The 24,260-nt window shown below is 43.9% G+C and overlaps 1 protein-coding gene across 1 annotated transcript; it reads left to right on the top strand.

The window, feature by feature from the left end:
* Positions 1-1,065: 1,065 nt before the first annotated feature.
* Positions 1,066-22,654, top strand: kcnv1 (potassium voltage-gated channel modifier subfamily V member 1). Its single transcript, XM_056286944.1, has 3 exons — positions 1,066-1,379; positions 6,102-6,757; positions 22,104-22,654. Exons 1-3 carry the CDS (start codon positions 1,066-1,068, stop codon positions 22,652-22,654), a joined length of 1,521 nt encoding a protein of 506 aa, XP_056142919.1.
* Positions 22,655-24,260: the final 1,606 nt, after the last annotated feature.

Genomic DNA, 24,260 nt, shown 5'->3' with positions numbered 1-24,260 from the left:
CCCCCCCCCCCCCCGCTGTAATCTCAGTGTCCAGTGAATCTTCCTCTCTTCTTTGTGTGTGTGTGTGTGTGTGTGTGTGTGTGTGTGTGTGTGTGTGTGTGTGTGTGTGTGTGTGTGTGTGTGTGTTTCGCACTGGGTGATGTGATGCTGGACAGGAAATTTTTATAGTAAAATTTTATCTTTTAACTGCTATTACTATGGAAAATGTCCTCCAATGAAAATAAAGTTACATGGATTTGCTGATTTGTCAATTGCTGAGCACGGGTCCTTTCCTGCGAAATTTTTACTGGCGTACAGGAAGTGACATATTTATGTATTTATACACTAGCATTTATCTAATGTGTATGCTACTATTTAGATCTAAATCAATTGCATTGATTTTGTTATTTATACAGAAAAAAATATAAGAAGTCACAGTGTTGGAGACCGTGATCCACAATTGTTTTCTTACATCATTGGAGTGACATGAAACAGAAGTTTGGAAATTGGAGCTAAATAAAACAGCGTGTCTACCATCTTTTTTTCCTCATCTTTTCTACTGTCTTTTCCATTTGGGGAAAATTCCTGTAGAGTTTCAAAGTTGCAATGTTTAATTTCTGCCTACGTGTTGACTGTTATCATTTCAGGATGTGAGCAATAACAACATAATTGACACGCAGCTTGGCTCCTCATCAAGGAGGTCTTCAAACTACAACAACGAAAACAGATACTCCACCTCCTGGGTTTTTGAATGCAGAAATCTGAGTAGTCGGTGGGATGTGAGTTGTTTTTGTTTTTTTTCCTTGTATGAAGTGTGGGTTTGGGTTTGAGTCGAACCTATTTTGAAGTTTCAAGATGTTACGCTGTTTGAAATGTAGGCTAGATGCCAACTAAAGCCAAATGGTGGTCAATAATAAATAACTGTGTCTGTCCAATTCCCATGTGGCCCCATGTGGTTGGCTTTCTCCATCAGGCTCACCATACCACCTCTTTTCTTTCATCCCTTTCTAATTCCCTTTTCTCCCTCTGCCACTCAACCTCCTTTCCACCCCTCTTCCGCCCCTCTGCCTCCTGCCCAGGGCCCTGATGAGCTGCTCCTCTTCCAGTCCGGCAGTTGGCAGGGCTGACCTCTGCAGAGACAGGGGCTCATTCCTGTCCCTCAACTCCAGCGTCTTCTACGGCGAGATGCCGGCATCTCTCAGCAGCAACCCCCTGGACTTCTTCATCATCAACGTAGGGGGGAGCCGCTACGTCCTGTCCCAGCAGCTACTGGCTTCTTACCCAGAGACAAGGCTTGGAAAACTGGCCTGCTCAGGCCGCGACTCGGCCCTGGAGCTCTGTGACGATGCAGACTTCCTGGAGAACGAGTTCTTCTTTGACCGCAGCTCGCAGACCTTCCAGTAGGTGACCTTGCTACTGACCTATGAGAGGTCAAACTGAGGAGAATGAGTTCAAAATTCATGACCTGCCCCCAAGCATTGTTGGTGCATAGTAGACTGCAGTTAGAGGTATTAATATTGCTTACATGAAATCTAAACCCAAGTGATAATGACCTTTACACTGTAATAACAGACAAAAAAGGTACCTCTGATTTCCCTGGTGACAAATTTAACAACAAAAAAAAGAAAAAAGAAAAAAAAGATAGCATCTGATGGCTGCTTTCTCTTTCTTCCAGGGTAAAACGCACATTACCCTCAATGCCTATATGTCATATGGGAGCACCAAAAACTCTGATATCCCTTATTGCATGTAACACAGGTGAAATGCGTTGGAATCAGCGAATTAGACCAACAAAACATGAGCCAAAGGCGACATGATCGTGTTAGCCAACTAAACTCTCTGGGTAGACTTGTGAGAAGCTGGGGCAAGGTGTTCTACTACACCATTGCCACTTGGCGTCTAAAGGCCCGGAATCAGACTACACAATATTTTTGTCTTTCATGATGGTCACCATGTCAAATTAGGCAAGCATAGTGCCACACATTCTTGCCGTGTCTTGGTCGGAAGACTGACAACACTACAAGTATGACCCCGACCAATCATCATATGCTTCCTTTCATGATCTTGCACGAGTTCAGAGGTTGTCGGGGAGGAGGGTCAACAAATTATCAGTCATGGCTACAGAAACGCTATGTGTGATGCTGGTGGTCTTGTGTTCCAAAATGAAAAAGAAAAGAAAGAAAAAATGAATGTTGACGTTGTTGGGTTAGGCTTAGTAATACAGGGAATGATAACCTAGCATAGCTTAACCAGCTACTCACTGGGTTGCTGAAGTGCCCCCACTATTTCTCATCAACATTTAGCCTATCTTTCTTGACTCAGTCATGGTAGTCCCTTGAAGAAACATCTAAAAGCCCTGCAGGGGTATTGTTGTCACTGCTCAACGAGCCTTTCCTCAGTTTCGTCATTCCACCTGACAGCAGCAACAGCAGCGTCCCTCTTTCTCTTTGCCATGTTTACATATGTGCACCAGAGAGCAGTCTGTCATCCTATTGGTCAATGTCAAGGAACACATCATAGGAGTTGTCAGACTAGGCAGGAAAATACAAAAAACTGACATACTAGACCTTCCGACAGGCTGTCGTGGGGCATCCTAGATGCCACATCGGTGTTCTTCACTTATGTCACACCACATCGTTCCCAATGTTCATAATCAAGCCTGACACCAGACATTTGTTGCCAATGACAAAATCATGTTAAAATCGGGCTGAAATTGTGTAGGCTGATCCTGGCATAACCCACACCACCAGCACTGTCCTCTACTTAAACACCTCTTTTATGGTCCTTTTTCAAAATATGAGTGAGCAGAGACGGGCTCTAAAAGAATTCTGCCTGTATAAAATTTTAATCTTGAACTTTTCAGTGAAGGGTTTTGCAGAAAATTGCTTATTTTCAGCACCGCCACTTCACATTAATAAAACTACAAGTTAACACCTGGCAACTGTCCATTACAACCACCATGCTGAACACTGAGCAGCTTCCCTGGAGCAACTGAGAGCTTAAATGCCTTGAACAGTGGGCTATCAGAGGTTGTTTAGGGTTGGAAGAGACTTACCTTTTGACTTTCACAGACCAGATTTTCCCTGCTGATTCAGCAGTTCAAACCAGCAGACTTCTGGTCACAAGCCATCCTCCCTAAGTCAGGCCGCCACCTCTTTGCCCAGTATTAGAGGTACAGCCTGTGGGCTGAGTTTCTGGTCAGGAGGAAGCATCTCAGTTTGCCTCTACATGTCAGAATCAAAGGTGCTGCTGAGACAGGAGTAGTGGGAATACGTTCATGTGGGGCTGGACAGTATATCGTTTCAGAATCGAAATCACAATCTACACAAGTGCAATTGTAACATTGCAAAGGATGCAATGTAATTAGGTTAAAATGCTTAATACTTGATATAAAATAAAGTGTAGCAACATCTACTTTTTTATGACTACTCTTCAAGAAAAAACATTCTAGTGCGTCTCAGAAATAATATAATTTAATCTGATTTAATGACTTTTTGGACAACTGCCATATTTCACCCTCTTAAATCACCCTAATCATTGCCGAGTGGTAAATTCCTCATAGAAGGAGCTTTGAAAGTGAAAAGCTGCATAGATCTGATGAATTTATTTTACTCCCTTTTATTTCGTTCATATTGCAATACATTGTTAAAAACAAATACATTGCAATGTTAATTCATCATTCTGCCTTACTTTCATGGGCTCCCAAGCAATAAGTCATACATATAGGCATCATGAACGTTCAACTAGTTTAGGTGCATCAGGATGGCATGAGGGAAGTTATATGAAAAAGTTTAAATTGTACTTAATGTAAAAAAAAAACAAAAAAAACAATTACTACTGCAAAATGGAGGTGATAGCTCCAGCAGTAACAGCCGGATGTTGGCAAGTCATCAAGTGCTAAAGAAGGACAAGTGATTTGTTTCTCATATGAAATAAGTAGCAGGAGAAACAGGAACACACCAGATGCAGACTGTTTACTTTAATCACTTGACTATGAATTTGCAGCCTTTATGCTGACACAGCAGGTGCTGCATCTGAGGTGTTGGCAGTACTGGCACCTGATTGATCCTTCTAGATCATAATCAGCTTCACAGTCTTTTCTTTGGTCTGTCTTTGGTCTATTGAGACCTGCTGGTCAACTGGTGAGACAAGACAAGTGACCTAATATTCTAATATTATTTATAAATTATATAAATGATTTTGAATAATATTATTTTAAATTATATTAAATAAGACGAGGCCAACTAATGGCAGACATGAAATCATATTACCGTTCTTTGGCCTCCTGTTTGGGGCTTTTACTTCCTACTTTTAAAAAAATTCATCATGACATTTTGTATTAAAATGATTCTTTGTAGTTTGCAAATACACCAGAAAACATTTACAAATCATGTGACTCTTTCCACTACAGACTGAGACACTCAGCACATCTGACACTTCTGAAAATACATGCATCACGTGTATGTGTGTGTGTGTGTGTGTTTGTATGTTTTTATATTTTTTTACCCAAACAAATATTAGAGCTAGCACAAAACCTTGTTAAACTCGAGGTGATCTTCAGGGCTGTCAGTTTGCGTTAACTGAGATTAGCACCTACACCTGTTTGATGCTCTGCCCTTTACACACACTTAGAGCATACACTCATTCACACCAACCAACCTTTAATTTAGATATCGGATGCTGTTCATGTTTGTAGACATATTTAACGAAGTAAAAGAAATCACTTTCCCGTGTGTCATATGCATATTGTTTCATGTGTTTTTCAATTTGATGCATTATTCAAAGTAATCTGCAGTGTTGCTTGGTATGTTCTTTACTCTCAGTACATATGCTATCTACTCATATATTTTCGGAATGTGTGTGTGTGTGTGGTGTTAGTGTGTGTGTGTGTTAGTTAGTGTAGATAGCGGGACCGAAAACTAAAGCATTTATGATCCTAATTCTTTTTGGAGGTGGTAGGTATTGTCTCAGAGAGTAAGGGGGAAATCCCAGAAAATTAAAATTATGCATAAATATGCAAAATACGCATTTTTCTAAAAATGGCTAAAAACCACTTTTCTCGGCATTTCAGATGATTCTGAGCATTTGGGGGGAGGGAGTTGGAGTGGGGGGGGAGGTAAACCACTTTTCTCGGCATTTCAGATGATTCTGAGCATTTGGGGGGAGGGAGTTGGAATGGGGGGGGGGGTTTAGGGGCAGGGGAAAGGCGGTTAGCTGGCAGGATGAAGAGGAGGGAGATTTAGACGGGTGGATAACCAAATCGCTACATTGTAGCGGGGTTCTTCTAGTAATGTTTATATATCATGTCTTGATACATTTCCTCATCTACACATTTTTACACAACATGTTCTGATTCAGTAATGTCATCAATTTCCATGGACTGCATTGGACTGCACATGCAGTCCATAGGTTATTCATAGGTTATGAATAGAAATGCAAATAGAAAGACACAAACGAGTGTCTGATAACACAATCTTAAAAAAAGAAAAGAGCAAATTTACATTTGCTGTTATTCTATGTTGTATGTTCCCCTCACATTTTCACATGCCGCTAGTTTTGCAGTGCAGATTGGGTTATCACATGCTCGTTCACATCTTTCTATTTGCATTTCTATTCATAACCTATTTTCCACCTTGCTGTATCCAATTATCTGCTGCTTCCACTATCCATTTATCCCATGAGGAACATTAGAATCTAATATAGTCTAATCTAATCTATTATATATCATCTATTAGCTATAATCTAATCATCACATTCTTCATACATTTTATAATTCTATTATAATTCTGTTGTCCTCTTTCAATGTTGTATTCTGTAAATTGTGTAAATACAACATCCATTGCATGTTGTCCATCTTGGGAGAAAGAGCCCTCCTCTGTTGCTCTCTCTGAGGTTTCTTCCTATTTTTTCTCCGTTAAAGGATTTTTTTAGTGAGTTGTTCCTTATCTGATGCGTGGTCTAAGGACTAGATGTTGTGTTGCTGTAAAGCCCCTTGAGGCAAATTTGTAATTTGTGATATTGGGCTATACAAATAAAACTGATTTGACTTAATCTAATCTAATCTAATCTAATCTAATCTAATCTAATGTGTTTTATTCTATTCTATTTATTGTTCCTAACAGGTATGTAATGAACTACTACCGAACTGGCCACCTGCATGTGAAGGAGGAGTTGTGTGTGATATCCTTCCTGCAGGAGATTGAGTATTGGGGCATTGATGAGCTCCGTATCGACCCATGTTGCCGGGAACGGTACTACCGCCGCAAGGAGTTTAAGGAAAGCCTGGATGTGAGACCAGAGGTGGAGGCAGCCAACAGTGATGAGGAGGATTTTACAGGTGCAGCCTGCCCGGCCTTCCGCCAGCGCCTGTGGGACCTGCTGGAGAAACCAGAGTCTTCAAGTGCTGCCCGCACCTTTGGCTCACTGTCCATCTTCTTTGTGGTGGTGTCTGTAATAAACATGGCCCTCATCTCGTTGGACCTGGGAGAAGACCACACCAGCGGGAGTGTGGTACTGTTTGATGCATTGGAGTACATGTGCGTGGTGTGGTTCACAGGTGAGCTGGCGCTCCGGTTTCTGTGCGTGAGGAACAAGTGCCGGTTCAGCCGCAGTGTGCCCAATGTCATCGATCTGCTGGCCATTTTGCCATTTTACATCACACTGGCGGTGGAGAGCCTCCATGGAGAGACCACTGAGCTGGAGAACATGGGCCGCGTGGTGCAGGTCCTCAGGCTGATGAGGTCCCTCCGCATGCTGAAGCTGGGTCGACACTCTACAGGTAAAGTCAAATCAATCATCAATAACTCAAAAGAGATTTAAACAAGGATTGTTTTCATTTTGTCAAGAATATACATTCTTTAGTGTATTACACTATTAGAATAGACAAGTGTGCAGGGGTTGAATAGGTATTTGCATGTTGGCATGTGAACTGATAAGGGATCTTGTGTAATCTTGTGTGATCTTATTTGCACAGGGCTTCAGGCATCCCCTATGCTGGGGATGATCTGGGTTGTGTGTTTTCTAATACAGAAGTCTTGACAGTAGATCAGGGCTGTGAGTCATTTATTTTTTTCAATCAGCTCAATCCAGCAACCCCATACTGAACTTCTAGTCTCCTTGGCTTTGTCTCTGAGACAAAGTTAGGGCCGGCAAGAATTAGAAAGGAAAGGGGAAAGGCCGTGTTTTCAAGACAAATTTGACTTAAACCAATTTTTCTGTTTGTGTGTTTGTTATTCAATTGGATGCGAGACTGTAGACCTTTGCTGAGAAAGACATTTACATATAACATTTAATTAACACCCTGACCCAGAGCAAGAGGATGGGTCATAGCTCTCCTGTCTTGCACAGAAGCTCACGGGCACTTGACTTTTGATGGGATTAAACTTGTGACCATTTAGTCACACACACTCTCTAACCCCTGGGCTTCCTAGGACATAAGCATTTAGCTTTGTAATTTGTTTTTTTTTGGGGGGGGGTTCCCACCTTTTCTCCCCAACTGTATCCAGCCCACTCTTCGGAGTCGTCCCAGTCACTGCTCCACCCCCTCTGCCGATCCGGGGAGGGCTGCAGACTACCACATGCCTCCTCCGATACACGTGGAGTTGCCAGCCGCTTCTTTTCACTTGACAGTGAGGAGTTTCGCCAGGAGGACGTAGAGCGTGGGAGGATCACACTAGGAGGTTCAAACCGGCAATCCCCGTGTTGGTAGGCAACGGAATAGACCGCCACGCTACCCAGATGCCCTTAGCTTTGTAAATTCATTTTATCAAAAAGTAACCATTTACAAAGGGACACAGTTTGCCTCACCATGAATTGGCGACATTAAAACAACATAATCACAAAAACTGATGAAAAGCGGTCATCAATGACGTGTTCTCCATTAGTAGAAGTTAAAGTTTGGGTCGTACAAAAAAATGCTTGCCTTCAGTTAGCCATGACACAACCTGTTTTTTATCACATCTCGTTGAACTAAAATTACAGCAACAAATGTAAGTCAGCCATTTGCTTCATGCCCAAAATGGGACAACTGAATAAAAATGAACTTTTGCTAGTTAAAATCTATAATGAAATTTAATGATATTTGCACATCTTGCAAAGTAAATAACCTTGTCTGTTTTTAAATGTTGTTGCTTCTGGCATTTGTCTTTTGGAGCAGCTCTCAGTCTTAAATTCTCAGTGTCGTCTCTTGGTAGTTTGTCCTCCAAATCTCCACGAAATATGGAGGCATTGTGTTCATGTTTGGGACATGGCAGATAAGAGTCACGTTTAACTGAAAGAGCGTATGATGCCATCTGATGAGTAAATAGCGGCTCTATTAGTTGTACCCAGATCTTGTGAGACACAGTCAGCTGAACAATCTTATTTCAACAAGACTTGCCAAAAGGTAGAATTAAGCTAATTGTTGAAGAATGGGACAATACACACACACACACACACACACACACACACACACAAACACACACACACACACACACAAGTACACACATTGCCCTTATCAATATGGGAATTCAAATCTTCCACTTTCTAGCCCATTCTTTAAAGAGTAATGTAAAAACTATAAGCCGTAATCAAATGTGATTGACATTTTTTTAACAGAACAGATATTTTTCAGACTTTACATGTTGGTACCAGATAGACGGAGGGCCAGGCACTGTTTCAGCTTTTAAATCTGCACTCAGTCAATTAGAGTCCTCTTTGCAGGCCAGTGCAGTTTTCATAATCATGAATAAGCAACAGTTCACACAAACCACAGTATAAACCATCCAGAATGTGTAAGATATATTACACAACATCACGTGCCCAAGTTTATCTGATCTTTATGGAAACATTTACATCGCCTATGATACATCCTAAACAGATGGATGCATCAGCGTAGTCTGAAAATAGGCATTGCAAAAGCCCAGATGTTTCTTTATCATCAACTTTGCATTCATTTGGTGGGTGAATAATGTTGTTTAAAGTGTAGATAATTTTTTTACAGAACATGTGTTGAGTGTCCACGACTCAACAAGTGCGAGTGCGACTGATAAACTTTGGTGTACATTGTGCAGATGCAGGCGGCGACATCATCATTTACTACCCTGAAACTGCCCCAGTATTCTGTCAGCCGAATTTTCCACTCTCCATGCCGGCTGACACACACACACACACACACACACACACACACACACACACACACACACACACACACACACACACACACACACACACAGAGGCAGGGAGGTTAACCATACTCTTGTTAATCATAATTCTTCCTGCCTGCAAGCCGATGTCTGAACCACACCCAGCTTGTCGCGCTGCGGTTGTGGAATTTGAAGCATACACTCTTCCCGGTAATGTAGGCAGTGTGTGGAAAAGATAGAGGTTTGAATTTGTGAAGTTGGTGGCATGAGATTACTTCTGGCATGTATTTATGAGGCTAGAGCCTATTGTGTGTGTGTGTGTGTGTCTGCTTTGATCTGGGTGATTTTGGGGAGGGGAGAGGATTTCTCATCCTGACTGCTTTCTCCGAACCATGAATAACAAAAAGCAGAGATGTACAGGGGAGGGAGAGAATTTTTTTGACCTGTTGGTTTTCTTTCTCCCTTTTTCCACCAGACAAACTGACATTATATCCACTTTGTAATACTACTGGCATTCATCATACTTTTTTATTAAAGATTATTTCTTTCGGCATTTTCCACCTTTATTTGATAGTGATAGTAGAGAGAGAGACAGGAAAGGCAGGGGGGATGACATGCAGCAAGGGGCCTGGGCCAGATTCGAACCCAGCCCATTGCAGTAAGGACTCAGCCTTATGTGGTACGCGCTCTACCAGGTGAGCCACTGGGGCGCCCCCATCATGCTTTGAACTTGTAGTTCTTTCTGTTGTTGCTGCTTTGTGAGATTGCCTTGGTGATACTGTCTTGAACTGAAAGGGGGAGAGAGGGAGGAGAGAGAGGAAGAATAAATGAACTGCACCAGATGAGCGCGGTGGTGACTCAGGAGGTAGAGCAGGTCGTCTAGTAACTGAAGGGTTGCCGGTTTGATCCTCGGCTCTTCCATGCAAAAATGTTGTGGTGCCCCTGAGCAAGCCTCCCAACCCCAAACTGCTCCCGATGAGCTGGTTGTTACCTTGCAGGGTTGACACTGCCATCTGTGTGTGTGTGTGTGTGTGTGTGTGTGTGTGTGTGTGTGTGTGTGTGTGTGTGTGTGTGTGTGTGTGTGTGTGTGTGTGTGTGTGTGGTGGGGAGAATTTCATTTGTTCCTCAAATCTTCTAGAGGAAAGTAGATGATGTGTTTTTGGCAAGCCTTTGATCTTAAAACCCCCTCATTCATTAGAGCTCAAATCAGGCTGCCAGCACTACAGGGGATTACATCAAGTTTTAGAAAATATCATCTACATGAAAGCATTGCCTAAACAAACATATTCTGGGTTTGTTTTTTTTTTAAATCTATATTTGTCTGCAGTAAAAGACAACACAGTACAATTTTATTAGAGTTAAAGCATATTTAAAAGGTTTTGACCATACGTAGTGTTTTACAGAGGGTGAAATAACCATTAAGAACAAACAATATTCAATTTCAATTCAATTCAATTCATTGTCATTAAAAACAATGTGCAGGCACATGTTAAAAATGAAATGAGGGCTGTGGCTTCACCAAACAGTGCAAGACAGACACAGACAAACACAGCAAACACAATATAAGATATACACACATGAAGACCAAAAGCTAAAAATAAGTTAAAAGAGAGCTGGAGTACAAAATATTTAGAAATATCTACAGACATTCAGTGGGTAGCCAGGTTCAGGTGGGCAACAGCTTGTGGAAAGAAGCTGTTTTTGAGCCTGGTAGTGCGGGCTCTGAGGCTCCTGTAGCGCTTCCCAGAGCGCAGGGGGGAGAACAGGCCATGGTTGGGGTGGGTGGGATCTCTGCTGATGCTCAGACCCCTTCAAAGGCAGCGTTTGTGATAAATGTCTTTTATGGCTGGGAGCTGGGTACCGGTGATATGCTGGGCTGCCTTGACGACCCGCTGCAGAGCTTTCTGGTCTACTGAGGTGCAGTTGCCGTACCACACTGAGATGCAGATGGTCAGGATGCTCTCTATGATGCAGTGGTAGAAGTTGGTGAGAATTTTGGGGGGTAGACGGGCGCTCCTCAGCCTCCTCAGAAAATGCAGGCATTGTTGGGCCTTTTTCACAAGGGCCTGGGTGTTTAATGTCCACGAAAGATCCTCGCTGATGTGGACTCCAAGGAATTTAAAGCTGAAAACATGCTCCACTTCCACCCCATTGATGTGAATTGGGGAGTGGCTGCAGCTTCTAGACCTTCTGAAGTGCACAATCAGCTCCTTTGTCTTCTGCACATTAAGGACAAGATTGTTGGTAGTACACCATGATGTGAGGTGCTCAATCTCGTCTCTGTAGGCCATCTCGTCATTGTTGGTGATACGGCCAATGACTGTGGTGTCATCTGCAAACTTAACTATAACATTTGAAGGGTGAGTTGGCAGGCAGTCGTGGGTAAAGAGGGAGAAAAGGTGGGGGCTCAGAACACAGCCTTGAGGGGCACCTGTGCTGAGGGTCAGGGTGGAGGAGGAGTGGTCACCTAACCTAACAGACTGAGGTCTGTTGGTCAGGAAGTCCAGGATCCAGGGAGGGGTTGAGGCCAAGGGAGAGGAGTTTGGTGGTTAGTTTGGCGGGGATGATAGTGTTGAAGGCAGAGCTATAATTTATAAACAGCATCCGGATGTATGTGTTTTTAAGTTCAAGGTGGGTCAGAGCAACGTGCAGGGCAGCGGCAATGGCATCCTCAGTAGGCCTTTTGGGACGGTAGGTAGTCATTCAGACATGTGGATGTTGGTTTCTTGGAGACAGGAATGATAGAGTTGGTCTTAAAGCATGCCGGGACATTAGATTGGGACAGTGAGAGGTTAAATACAGGTGTGAAGACCTCAGCCAGCTGGTCGGCACATTCCCGGTAGACCCAACCCGGTATGCCGTACTGTCCGGCAGCCTTCCGTGTGTTCACTCTGCGCAGTGATTCTCTGACCTCTGCGACTGATAGAGTGAGCACCTGGTTTTCTGGGTGGCTGGGGATTTTTGTGTCTGGGTCAGTATTGTCCTTGTCGAAGCGAGCATAGAAATGATTTAGCTTGTCTGGCAGGGAGGCATCATGGACAGTGGGACCGCGATTAGAGCTTTTGTAGTCTGTGATAGACTGAATACCTTGCCACATTCGCCGAGGATCAGGGTTATTGTGAAATTGGTCCTCTATTCATAGGGAATAGGGCATCTAGATAGCATAGCTGTCTATTCCGTTGCCTACCAACACGGGGATCGCCAGTTTGAATCCCCGTGTTACCTCCGGCTTGGTAGGGTGTCCCTACACACACAATTGGCCGTGTCTGTGTGTGGGAAGGTGAATGTGGGTATGTGTCCTGGTCGCTGCACTAGCACCTCCTCGGGTCGGTCAGGGCGCCTGCTCAAGGGGGAGGGGGAACTGGGGGGAATAGCATGATCTTCCCATGCGCTACGTCCCCCTGGCGAAACTCCTCACTGTCAGCTGAAAAGAAGCAGCTGGCGACTCCACATGTATCGGAGTAGGCATGTGGGAGTCTGCAGCCCTCCCCGGATCGGCAGAGGGGGTGGAGCAGTGACCAGTAAGGCTTGGAAGAGTGGGGTAATTGGCCAAGTACAATTGGGGAGAAAAATGGGGGGGGAAAAAACCACAAAAAAAAACCCAATAGATTAAATGATAAAAAAAATCACTTACTGGAACAGAACAATTTAATAAGCACATCTAATTTAGATGAGATCGGCCTCTTTATGATAAGGTTTATTCTAAGTATATCTGTGGGTTTTTATGTTTTTAGCTGACAGCGTTACTTGATTTAAAAAGACCATCTCTTTGCACAGACGATCCTACCTGGCGGATGATGTCTCAGTCACTGGGACACTAGTTTACCTTTGCTTTATCGAAGCCCCAGCACAACACTGATTTTTGTGGTATTGCGCTACCATTGCTGCAGTTGTGGTGCAACTAAAATTTGTGTTGGTTTCAGTCTCTCCTAGACTTTCTGGTACAAGTGTTACCGTGCTGTTGATTGAACTCAACTAACACATTTCATTACTCGGGCCTGCAGAATGAGCAGCTGCAGAATTAAGTCTTATTTGCATAAGCTTATACGTTTATTCTCAGAGGTCCCATGTGATGGAGGTTTTTATGCATAGAGCTTTGCAGAACTGTCGGTACAGACATTTTCAGCAAGGAAGGCCTTGGTGAGAAGGACAGTCCTCAGCGCATGTTGGCATGCTCTACCCATCGAGCTGCATAGGGAATACAACCACTAACCCTGGCAGAGTTGTTGCCTTGCTCTGCTCAGTGACCCGGTGCTTAATTTTTTACATCATTAGATTTCATAACATCGAGCAGGTTGGTGATCCAACCAGTCGACTGTAAAGGGAGACAATCACTACATCTGGGCAGCATATTAGACACAACAGTGGTATTATTATCATTATTATTATTATTATTATTTTTGATTTTGAGATACTTTATTGAGCCTCGTGGGGAAATTACACTCGGCATTTAACTCATCCTAGCTGTGTAGCTAGGAGCAGTGGGCAATTGCCATACAGCACCTGGGGACCAACTCCAGTTCTTTTTCCATTGCCTTGCTCAGGGGCACAGACAGTAGTATTAACCCAACACATGTCTTTTTGATGGTGAGAGGGAACCGGAGCACCCGGAGGAAACCCACCGCAGACACAGGGAGAACATGCAAACTCCACACACAGGACGACCCGGGATGACCCCCAAGGTTGGACAACCCCGGGGTTCGAACCCAGGACCTTCTAGCTGTGAGACGACAGTGCTAACCACTGCGCCACTGTGCAGCCATTATGATATATAGTCATGATATAGACACGTTTGGTTCTATTAAAAGGCTGAGGGTCGATTAAAATATACAATATATTATTGCTAACTTATACTATAACCTTCAAATAATCAACCCATTGCAACCATGCAATGCAAATGCCCAGATGAATGGCGTACGTCATGAAGAAAATGACAACATAATAGCAATCCTCCCTTGAATAAGCAAACTTATAAGCAATCTATAAGCAAATTCAGACAAATTAAAACACAAATAAAAACAAAACAAACCAACAATTAAGATTGCCTTTTGACCGTCACAGTGCCCGCTTTACATTTCAGCTGCCACGCATTCGCATTGAAAGAGGCACTTAGTTCACAGACGTGTGCTACATAAATATGTTATAAGCACCATACTAAAAGTTCATCACTTGTCCTCATGAAAAGACGAACCAAATAAGTGTTTCGGAGGCAGGAAAGCAGAAGTAACTCGGCATCAAATTAAGCAGTGCACTAACCTGCACAGTGGTTTTCTGATGCACTGTTGTACATGGTGTCAGCATTAATTTTCCATTATGGCTGATGTGATGGTAGTTTCTCATCCCTGATTTCATAAACCTTGTTTTAAGGTTCAATGGCACATCAATGAACCAGCAGGCTCTGATCCCTTACGTAATTAGATTATACATAACCATCATTCTTAATAACATAAGACCTTATAATTACGTAACTATCAGGCACCGAGCAAGGGATACAGAAGAGATGGACAGAGAGAGAAGGGAGGAAGGAGAGAAAGAGATCAATTCCGAGAGAGTAAAATTAAAGAAAGAGAAAGAGGGATGATATTTACTTTGGTTGAAATAACTATACTGCATATCTGTGTGTGTGTGTGTGTGTGTGTGTGTGTGTGTGTGTGGTAGGGCAAAACACAGAATCTGTAGCGTGTCATGGGGTGCTGTTCTGTAGCCAGCCCTGACCTCTGACCCCTGAACTTTTACCTCCCTGGGGAGGGGGGGAAGAGAAAGGATCATTTCCCTACAGAGATGAATAAAGAATGGCAGTGTTAATAACGGGCTGTCTCTGACAACCTGCAGCTCCTCCCTCTTATTCGCTAACACGCTCTCCTCACCTCTAAGTATGAGTGTGTGTTTGTGTGTGTGTGTGTGTGTAGTAGTAGTAGTAGTAGTAGTGTAAGCCGTCTTCAGTGACCAGATAGGGTCAGATTAAAGTTCAGTAGAATACACAGATGATTAATAAAAGCGAAAAGAGAATCACATCGCTCAAGGACACCAAGACCTGACATCTCCCCTGAGCATTGGTAACTGGGATCGAGGAAACCCCCAGGAGTCCTTGAGGAGGTCCCACCGGGTCCCCAATGAAATAACGATTAGTTACACTGGAAAATAACCCCTTTTTTCAGCTTTTGTTTCTATTTCTACCTTTTTTCCATGTTTTTACCCAAGTGTCTGTGATTATTGATTTTCCTTTTGTCTTTCAAACAAGAGACATACTGGAATGAGAAAAGAAGTTCACTTGACGAGTACTTAAAGTGCTCAGACCAGAGGTTTGTTTCCCTGCAGGCCTACAATGAAGGCAGATGGGCTTGAATTTAATGTTTGGAGCTCAACAGGCTGCAAACCTTTAGCAAGCAGGCTCTGTGGGCTGAAGTATATCTGTCTGAGGTTCCCTCACATGAATTAGTTTGGCAACCCTGCCTTATAAGTGCATACAGCAGACACGCCTGCTAAACATACCCCGTCTAGACGGATATAGCTGCTTGAGTCTGTAAAAACAAACGGCGTAAGAAATAATTCATGAAGAAGAAGCGTGTAATTTGTCTACTTTATAGCAATTAACGTCACCAACGAGGAGATTGTTTTCTGCAGCACTGCTGACTGAATGCACAAATGCTTGAATGAATGAACGAGTTAATATTTGTCTTTTTATTCCAGACATTTATCAGACCTTCTTATTCAGAGTGACTTACACTGAGACCAGGAGGAAAGTAAAACTTCCGTTCCTACATCCTTAACAGTGCAGGCAACCAACAGTAAAGAGGTCAAAGGTCTTTAATGGCTGGACAAATGAAAAGAAAAATGTATAAGGGGGGTCATGAATTACCAATTAACCCATCCCTCACTGGATTACAAATATCATTGTAAAAACAATTTCACTGCCTCTTTTTGTTTTTGATGGAATAATAGGGTATATCTACCCTAAATACACTATACTATACTATACTACTCCACTGCCATGCTATGCTATACTTTGCTATATTATACTATGTTGCGCTACGCTACACTACACTATGCTATGCTCGTACATGAGCCGTTTGGATTTGGGATGTGTGTAATTGCTTATGGCATGAAACAGGTTTGTACTGTCTCAAAGAATTTACTTGACTCACTGGAATATATATATATATATATATATATATATATATATATATATATATATATATATATATGTGTGTGTGTGTGTGTGTGTTATTATAAATGAAATAGTAAATATTATTTACTACTCGGTTGTTACTGCTTACATAATATGAACCTTTAATATAATGCACTTTCACTTTTATGGTAAAAAATAATCAGTTTATCCATCAACCAGTTTTGGGTTTAAAAAGTTGATATTATTATAACATACCATATCAGCCTCTGGAGATGCCTGGAGGACAAGTAACTTTTAGAATGCTCCCTCTCCCTGTGTCCTCCACAGCCTCTCGCTCCTCCTATTAGTTTTTCCTGGCGCATGTTTCTTTTTTGTTTGGATTCTTCTCCCCAACTGTAACCAGCCAATTACCCCACTCTTCCGAGCCGTCCCAGTTGCTGCTCCACCCCCTCTGCCGAGCAAGGAGGGTTGCAGACTACCACATGCCTCCTCCGATACATGAGGAGTCACCAGCCGCTTCTTTTCACTTGACAGTGAGGAGTTTTCCCAGGGGGATGTAGCATGTGGGAGGATCACACTATTCCCCCCAGTTACCCCTCCCCCCGAACAGGCACCCTGACCGACCAGGGGAGGCGCTAGTGCAGTGACCAGGACACATACCCACATCCGGCTTCCCACCCGCAGACACGGCCAATTGTGTGTGTAGGGACGCCCGACCAAGCCGGAGGTAACACGGGGATTCAAACTGGCAATCCCCATGTTGGTACGCAACGGAATAGACCGCCACGCCACCCAGACGCCCTGTTGGTGCATGTTGCTTGATGTCACAAATTCCTCCGTGACTAATGGAGAAAACCCGGTGGCAGACGGTGTAGTTGGCCTTGCACATATTCTCTAAGTCACTTTAGCCGCTTGTCAATCCTTTTGGCCAGGGACCCTCTGCGCGCTCCCTCCCGCCAGGGGTGGGATGGTGCGGTTGGGCCCATCTTAGCTCACAGCTCGTCAATCGGTGTGGGTGCGGCTGTGCAGAACCTCTCCCCTCTGAGGAAGGGCTATGCGCTACAGTTTTGTCGTCAACCTCCTCCTTTCAGCTGACGGTGGCAGGCCCGTGGCCAGTCCCGGACCTCCCCACAGCCCTGCAACAGACAGAGGGTGCAATGCTCTCGCGTCCAGTTCTGGGACAGCGCCTTAGTGTTTGGAAGTTGAGAGGATGAGGTTGAGCGACATGGGCCTCCCAGAGGCGGTAGTTGCAACTATTCAAAATGTGTGTACCCCTTCCTTCTCCAGAGCTTATTCTGTATGCTGGTGGGTTTTTGTGATCTGATGCGAGGCCAGGGACCTCAACCCGTGCTCTTGCCCTTTGCATGATGTTCTGCAGTTCCTACAGGACCTGTTTGATGGTGGCTATGCTGCTTCCATCTTGGGAGTGTTTGCAGCAGCAATGACTGTGGGCCATGATGGATTTTGCCTCTTCATGGTCCTTAGCCACCGCTTGGTCAAGCACTTACTGTTGTGGGTCCGCAGGCTGTGGCAGGGGATTTGTTTGCCTTGTCGGTACATCCCTCTTGCATGTATGTCAATGATGACAAGGGGTCAGTAGACATATGCTCCAATCCGTCCTTCTTGCCAAAGGTCATCAGCTCCTCATTCAGGTCAAGGGTCATCCATCTGAGAGTGTTTTTTCCTCCTCCTCACACTGACAGGAAGGAGGAGTGCCGCCACATCTGGTTTCTGGTGAGGGCACTTTGCTGTTATGTGGAGCACTCGGAGATGTTCAGGAAGTCCGACTGGCTGTTTGTCTGCCATCGCTGTCAGACTCAAGGGGCCCCTCTATCTGCGCAGCAGCTCACTCACTGGATTTGTTATGTAATCATCAAGAGTTAAGATGCATTGGTCTGCCTCACTCCAGTGGGCCTCAGGGTGCACTTGGGGCGTTGCGTCCTCAATGGCACTTTTCCAGGGAGTGTCAGTGGAGGACATCCTCTTGGTGACTTCCTGGTCCTCTACTTCTGCCTTTGTGCAGTCATATCTCAGGGATATGACTGCTGACTCAGTGCCCCATTCAGTGCTTGGTGCACTGTCGGGAGGGGGGCCTCATCTTCAGCTGATTGAGAAGTCACTTGTGCCAAGCCCTTGGTGGGTTGTTGCAGTACGGTACAAGACCCTCAGAGGGGAAGTGCTCAACTGTTGGACTGTTGCTGTGTAGGTTGTTGTTTTGGCTAGTGTCTACTAGTGTCAGTCGGGCCCAGCTGGGAGTACATTCATCCCTAACGGCCTTCATCTTAGGTGCCCGTTAGAGGGCAGAGCACGTACAGCATAGAAATAGCAGTTACTCTGGATGTAACTCCGGTTCTTTGAGTACATGCGTAGCTCTCTAACCTCAAGCCCAGCTGATCCCAATCTTTGTTGCTGAGATCAAAGGGAGACAAGTAGTGAAGACACAGGAGTTTTATAGGGGGTGGGGTGTGGCTCCTACCACCTGATTGGGTGGTGAGCAAAAAGATCTGTCTCAGGGTGCCGAGGTGAAGCCTGGATGGGTAAAGCAATAGCGAAGCCCATTAGACGGCTATGGACGAACTCATAGAACTGGAGTTACATCCAGGATAACTACTATTTCTGTTTATGTAGTTTATGCCAACGCAGACCTAATGAAATGGATTAACATGTCGAACGCTGAACAGCACAAACAACAAACTCTCTTTGAGGCCACAGCTAATCTTTTGTTTTGCCTTACTTAATTATCTCCAACTGTTAGTGGAAAAGAGAGAACTCAAGTCATTCCAGGGAATGAATGTTGCGCCTTTTAGACATTCAGTTGTTTGGGCTTTTATATATTTATTTACCACGTTGCCTTTTCCTTTCACAGTTGTGCAGCTGCAGCATTTTTCATTCCTCTCTATACTAAACATGGGGAGGGTTGACAATAAGCAGTGATGAGATGATGACATGCTGTCACCCATCTTTCCTCAAAGATAACATCCAGAGAAAGAAAAATTATGAATTAAAAATTTTCCTTACAAGAGGAAATTTCGGTCATGGAAAAAAACAGTCATGGACACCTGCTGTGGTTAAATATTTACTGTTATGAATGTAAGGCAGAATAAACTGTTAGTCGCTTTTGAAGTGAGGAGTTATCTTTATATGACTGCGCAAAAGATAAATGTGCTTTTAAAGACATGTATTCTTTTAAGTGTATAGACAGTCTATGGAAATTGTGGTTGCATTTTTCTTGGAAATCTTGGAATCCACACTCAAGTTATTATTTAGATGTAGTGCATTGCTCTAATCCTTAGCTGTGTGTGTGCTGAGGCCTGGGTAGTGAATTGAACTGACTTTTTGAAGTGGCAACTACAGTAGTCAGAAAGGAAATCGAACAGATCATTCTAACGTGTAATCTTTGAAGAAAAGACAATTTTATTTCACCTGCTGCATTTTAACATTTTTCAGACTTTATCCATGGAAGGTATGTTCAATTATTATTCTTCTGCAGCCCCTGCTGGCTTAGACGGTGTCCGATACTGCCGTGGCCGCCTACTGCCAGCCAGTCTGTAGCACAGCTCATACTCCTGTTTATCTGTTGAAAAGCATGTGGTTTTAAAACCATGTGTTGTGCACACACAACAGTGACCTCGCTGTTTGCGGAAAAGGGATTTCCCTCATGGTGTGGTAATGGGTGATTAACTGTGTTTATGTATTATTAATCTCTCCTCTCCTATACTTTATAGACTCTTTGGGAAGGTAAAAAGCTTTTATAAAGAATCACTTTTAAAACCTTGGTTGACCCAGTTTGGCCTAGTTATTTTGATTGGCTGAAAGGTGTGTGTGTGCGGCGCGCTCTCTTATTGGTCCAAGGGCTGATACTGGTTTTCCTTTTTCTGATAAAAATCAAGTTGGCAAGTTAACAGGTCATGGTCAAGGTCATCCTTCCTTCAAGAGGAAAAGCCTTGTAAAAAGCCAGTCTTTAAGGAGCTTCGGCCTTGAATGGGTTTCATTCAGCAGACTGGCTTTACCTACAGATACAAAAATCTCAGGAACATTGATTCCAAGGCTTTTCAGTGACAATAGCCTCTTTTCAGTGGCTAATCTTTGCAAAGCAACAACCAACCTTAATATAAGTGCCCTAAAAACGTACTTCCTTATTCAGCTTCTCACTGTAAGCTGTATGGTCCTGCATGGACAAACTACTGACTGTAAAAGGAAACACTTTTAGCCATGCCAAATGAGCGATTTCAGCATTACGTGTTTTCACTGTTCTCTCATTGGTTTGAGTTGGGTGGGATTGTGTTGTAGGTTACTGACGTCAGGTAACTATGAACCAGTCAGATCTAGGGACACACTTTTGTCAGCTATGTCTACCGTACTCCACTGACTTACCAATACATGCTTCTTTGATATGCCAAGAAAGTCAACAATAAATGTGGAAACATTAAAGGGCACAAGAAACATTACAAGCACAAAGTTATCAAAATTTGATATAGAGAGATGTTACCTCCAGCATACGACCTGGAGGTAACAATGTATTCAAGCATTCTGGGTTTGTCTAACTTGACACTTAATAATGTAATGAAATAGACAACGAGTGGCCGCTCTAGTGGCCGAGCGGAATAAACCACCGTTCTTGCAACCCGCTCGTCATGTGGCTGGGAGGTTCGTATCCCAGACTCGCCGTAACCGGTCACGGCCAGAGCGTCCACGGGATAAGGCATTCATTAGGTCACCCTTACCCGAGGGATAGTGGGTGTAGATCGGTGTAGTGTTCTGGGACTAGTCGTTCTCCAGCGACCCCTCTGACCCACCCGGGCGCCTGCAGCCAAGCAACTGAAAGCATTCTCCCTACGCTTCCTTCGTGGCATGAAGGCGATGCAATCCATGCGAGGCTTCAGCGTGTAAAATAGCGAGAGTAGCCGACACGAGTTTGAAGGAAGCTGGTGTAACGACTATCTCCTTCCTGTGGAAACGTGAGCCAGGGGAGTTATTCGACAAGAGTTCCGGCCATATGCCATTGGGTTAATCGGGTGGGATAAGGGGGAAAACTAGAAATAAATTTATAGAAAAAAATAAAATAAATGGACAACCAGTATTAGAAAGAGAACCGAACACACACACACACATGATTCTTACCTTCAGCAAGTCCCAAGGCTAACTAAAGAAAGACACTGGGCAATGTTGCCTGCTCTCAATCATGGCTATGCAGGCACATTGTAAAAACAACGACAAGTCTGTTACATTATACATCTCAGTTAGCAAATGTAAGTTTACCTCTCATCAGAATCAGAAACACTTCGTCATTTCATTTCATGCACAAGAAGTGAAACAAAGCATCGTTTTCCCCAGCCCACAGCAGTGCAACACAAAGAAAAAAAACTACAAGAACTACAAGAACACATATATCCAAACTAACACCTAAAAATTGGTATCTGTCAGCTCGAACACGTACGGCTGACCATGCCAATCCTACCTGATGCTGCCATTGCTAGCAGAGCACTAACTAGCTATCACTCACCACCATGTCATCGGGTTATTTGCTCATATTGTTGGCGAGACACTACTGTCATCGGTCATTACGTGTTCAGACCATGGCCACACAATCCTGATCAGTTTCATGGGCGTGTTTAATTATATTTAGTTTGTTTTTTTTAATTGACGCGAATGAAGCTTTGGTTAATAGTTATTGAGTCACACATTTTTAATATCATTTTATGATTTGTACCACACTGTCATTGGCTTTAAGAAGTATAAAAGGGCTATGGGCAGTTCCTGTCTGAGCTTTGCCCTCAATCATTCAGCATTGTAAATAACTGTAATAACTGTTTTTGAATGGAGAAATCTGGGGAGTATCTCACCTTAACATCTCCGTTCCTCTCTCTCTGCAGGCCTGAGGTCCCTGGGCATGACCATTGCCCAGTGTTACGAGGAGGTGGGTCTCCTCCTCCTTTTCCTGGGGGTGGGCATCTCCATCTTTGCCACCCTAGCCTTCGCTCTGGAGCATGACCTTCCTGGCACCACCTTTGCTAGCGTCCCAGCTGCTTGGTGGTGGGCAACGACCTCCATGACAACAGTTGGCTATGGTGATATCCGGCCTGACACAGCCCCGGGAAAAATCCTGGCATTCCTCTGCATCCTATCAGGTATCCTGATCCTGGCGCTGCCCATCGCCATCATTAACGACCGCTTCTCTGCCTGCTACTTCACCCTGAAGATGAAAGAGGCTGCACTGCGTCATGGGGAGGCGCTGAAGAGGCTGACACGCGGCTCGGTGGGCGAGGCTGGCATGTTAGTCAGGGCTCAAGGCGGGGTTCAGAGCGGGACAGTGGGTGGGGTGAACCTGAGAGACGCATATGCCAGGAGTGTCCTGGAGATATTGAGGCTGCAGGGGAGGGAGAGAGCCAGCACCCGCAGCAGCGGAGGAGATGACCTCTGGTAGTTGAGCTGAGACATACACTACCGTTCAAAAGTTTGGGGTCACATTGAAATGTCCATATTTTTGAAGGAAAAGCACTGTACTTTTCAATGAAGATAACTTTAAACTAGTCTTAACTTTAAAGAAATACACTCTATACATTGCTAATGTGGTAAATGACTATTCTAGCTGCAAATGTCTGGTTTTTGGTGCAATATCTACATAGGTGTATAGAGGCCCATTTCAAGCAACTATCACTCCAGTGTTCTAATGGTACAATGTGTTTGCTCATTGGCTCAGAAGGCTAATTGATGATTAGAAAACCCTTGTGCAATCATGTTCACACATCTGAAAACAGTTTAGCTCGTTACAGAAGCTACAAAACTGACCTTCCTTTGAGCAGATTGAGTTTCTGGAGCATCACATTTGTGGGGTCAATTAAATGCTCAAAATGGCCAGAAAAAGAGAACTTTCATCTGAAACTCGACAGTCTATTCTTGTTCTTAGAAATGAAGGCTATTCCATGCGAGAAATTGCTAAGAAATTGAAGATTTCCTACACCGGTGTGTACTACTCCCTTCAGAGGACAGCACAAACAGGCTCTAACCAGAGTAGAAAAAGAAGTGGGAGGCCGCGTTGCACAACTGAGCAAGAAGATAAGTACATTAGAGTCTCTAGTTTGAGAAACAGACGCCTCACAGGTCCCCAACTGGCATCTTCATTAAATAGTACCCGCAAAACACCAGTGTCAACATCTACAGTGAAGAGGCGGCTGCGGGATTCTGGGCTTCAGGGCAGAGTGGCAAAGAAAAAGCCATATCTGAGACTGACCAATAAAAGAAAAAGATTAAGATGGGCAAAAGAACACAGACATTGGACAGAGGAAGACTGGAAAAAAGTGTTGTGGACGGATGAATCCAAGTTTGAGGTGTTTGGTTCACAAAGAAGAACGTTTGTGAGACGCAGAACAAATGAAAAGATGCTGGAAGAATGCCTGACGCCATCCGTTAAGCATGGTGGAGGTAATGTGATGGTCTGGGGTTGCTTTGGTGCTGGTAAGGTGGGAGATTTGTACAGGGTAAAAGGGATTCTGAATAAGGAAGGCTATCACTTCATTTTGCAACGCCATGCCATACCCAGTGGACAGCGCTTGATTGTCCTACAACAGGACAATGACCCTAAACACACCTCCAAATTGTGCAAGAACTATTTAGAGCAGAAGCAGGCAGCTGGTATTCTATCGGTAATGGAGTGGCCAGCGCAGTCACCAGATCTGAACCCCATTGAGCTGTTGTGGGAGCAGCTTGACCGTATGGTACGCAAGAAGTGCCCATCCAACCAATCCAACTTGTGGGAGCTGCTTCTGGAAGCGTGGGGTGCAATTTCTCCAGATTACCTCAACAAATTAACAGCTAGAATGCCAAAGGTCTGCAATGCTGTAATTGCTGCAAATGGAGGATTCTTTGACGAAAGCAAAGTTTGATGTAAAAAAAATCTTATTTCAAATACAAATCATTATTTCTAACCTTGTCAATGTCTTGACTCTATTTTCTATTCATTTCACAACATATGGTGGTGAATAAGTGTGACTTTTCATGGAAAACACAAAATTGTTTGGGTGATCCCAAAC

The sequence above is a fragment of the Lampris incognitus genome, chromosome 9 (genome assembly GCF_029633865.1).
Source record: "Lampris incognitus isolate fLamInc1 chromosome 9, fLamInc1.hap2, whole genome shotgun sequence".
NCBI classification, from domain to species: domain Eukaryota; kingdom Metazoa; phylum Chordata; class Actinopteri; order Lampriformes; family Lampridae; genus Lampris; species Lampris incognitus.
Note: the sequence above shows the minus strand (reverse complement) of the source record. Positions and strands in the feature narration are given on the sequence as shown.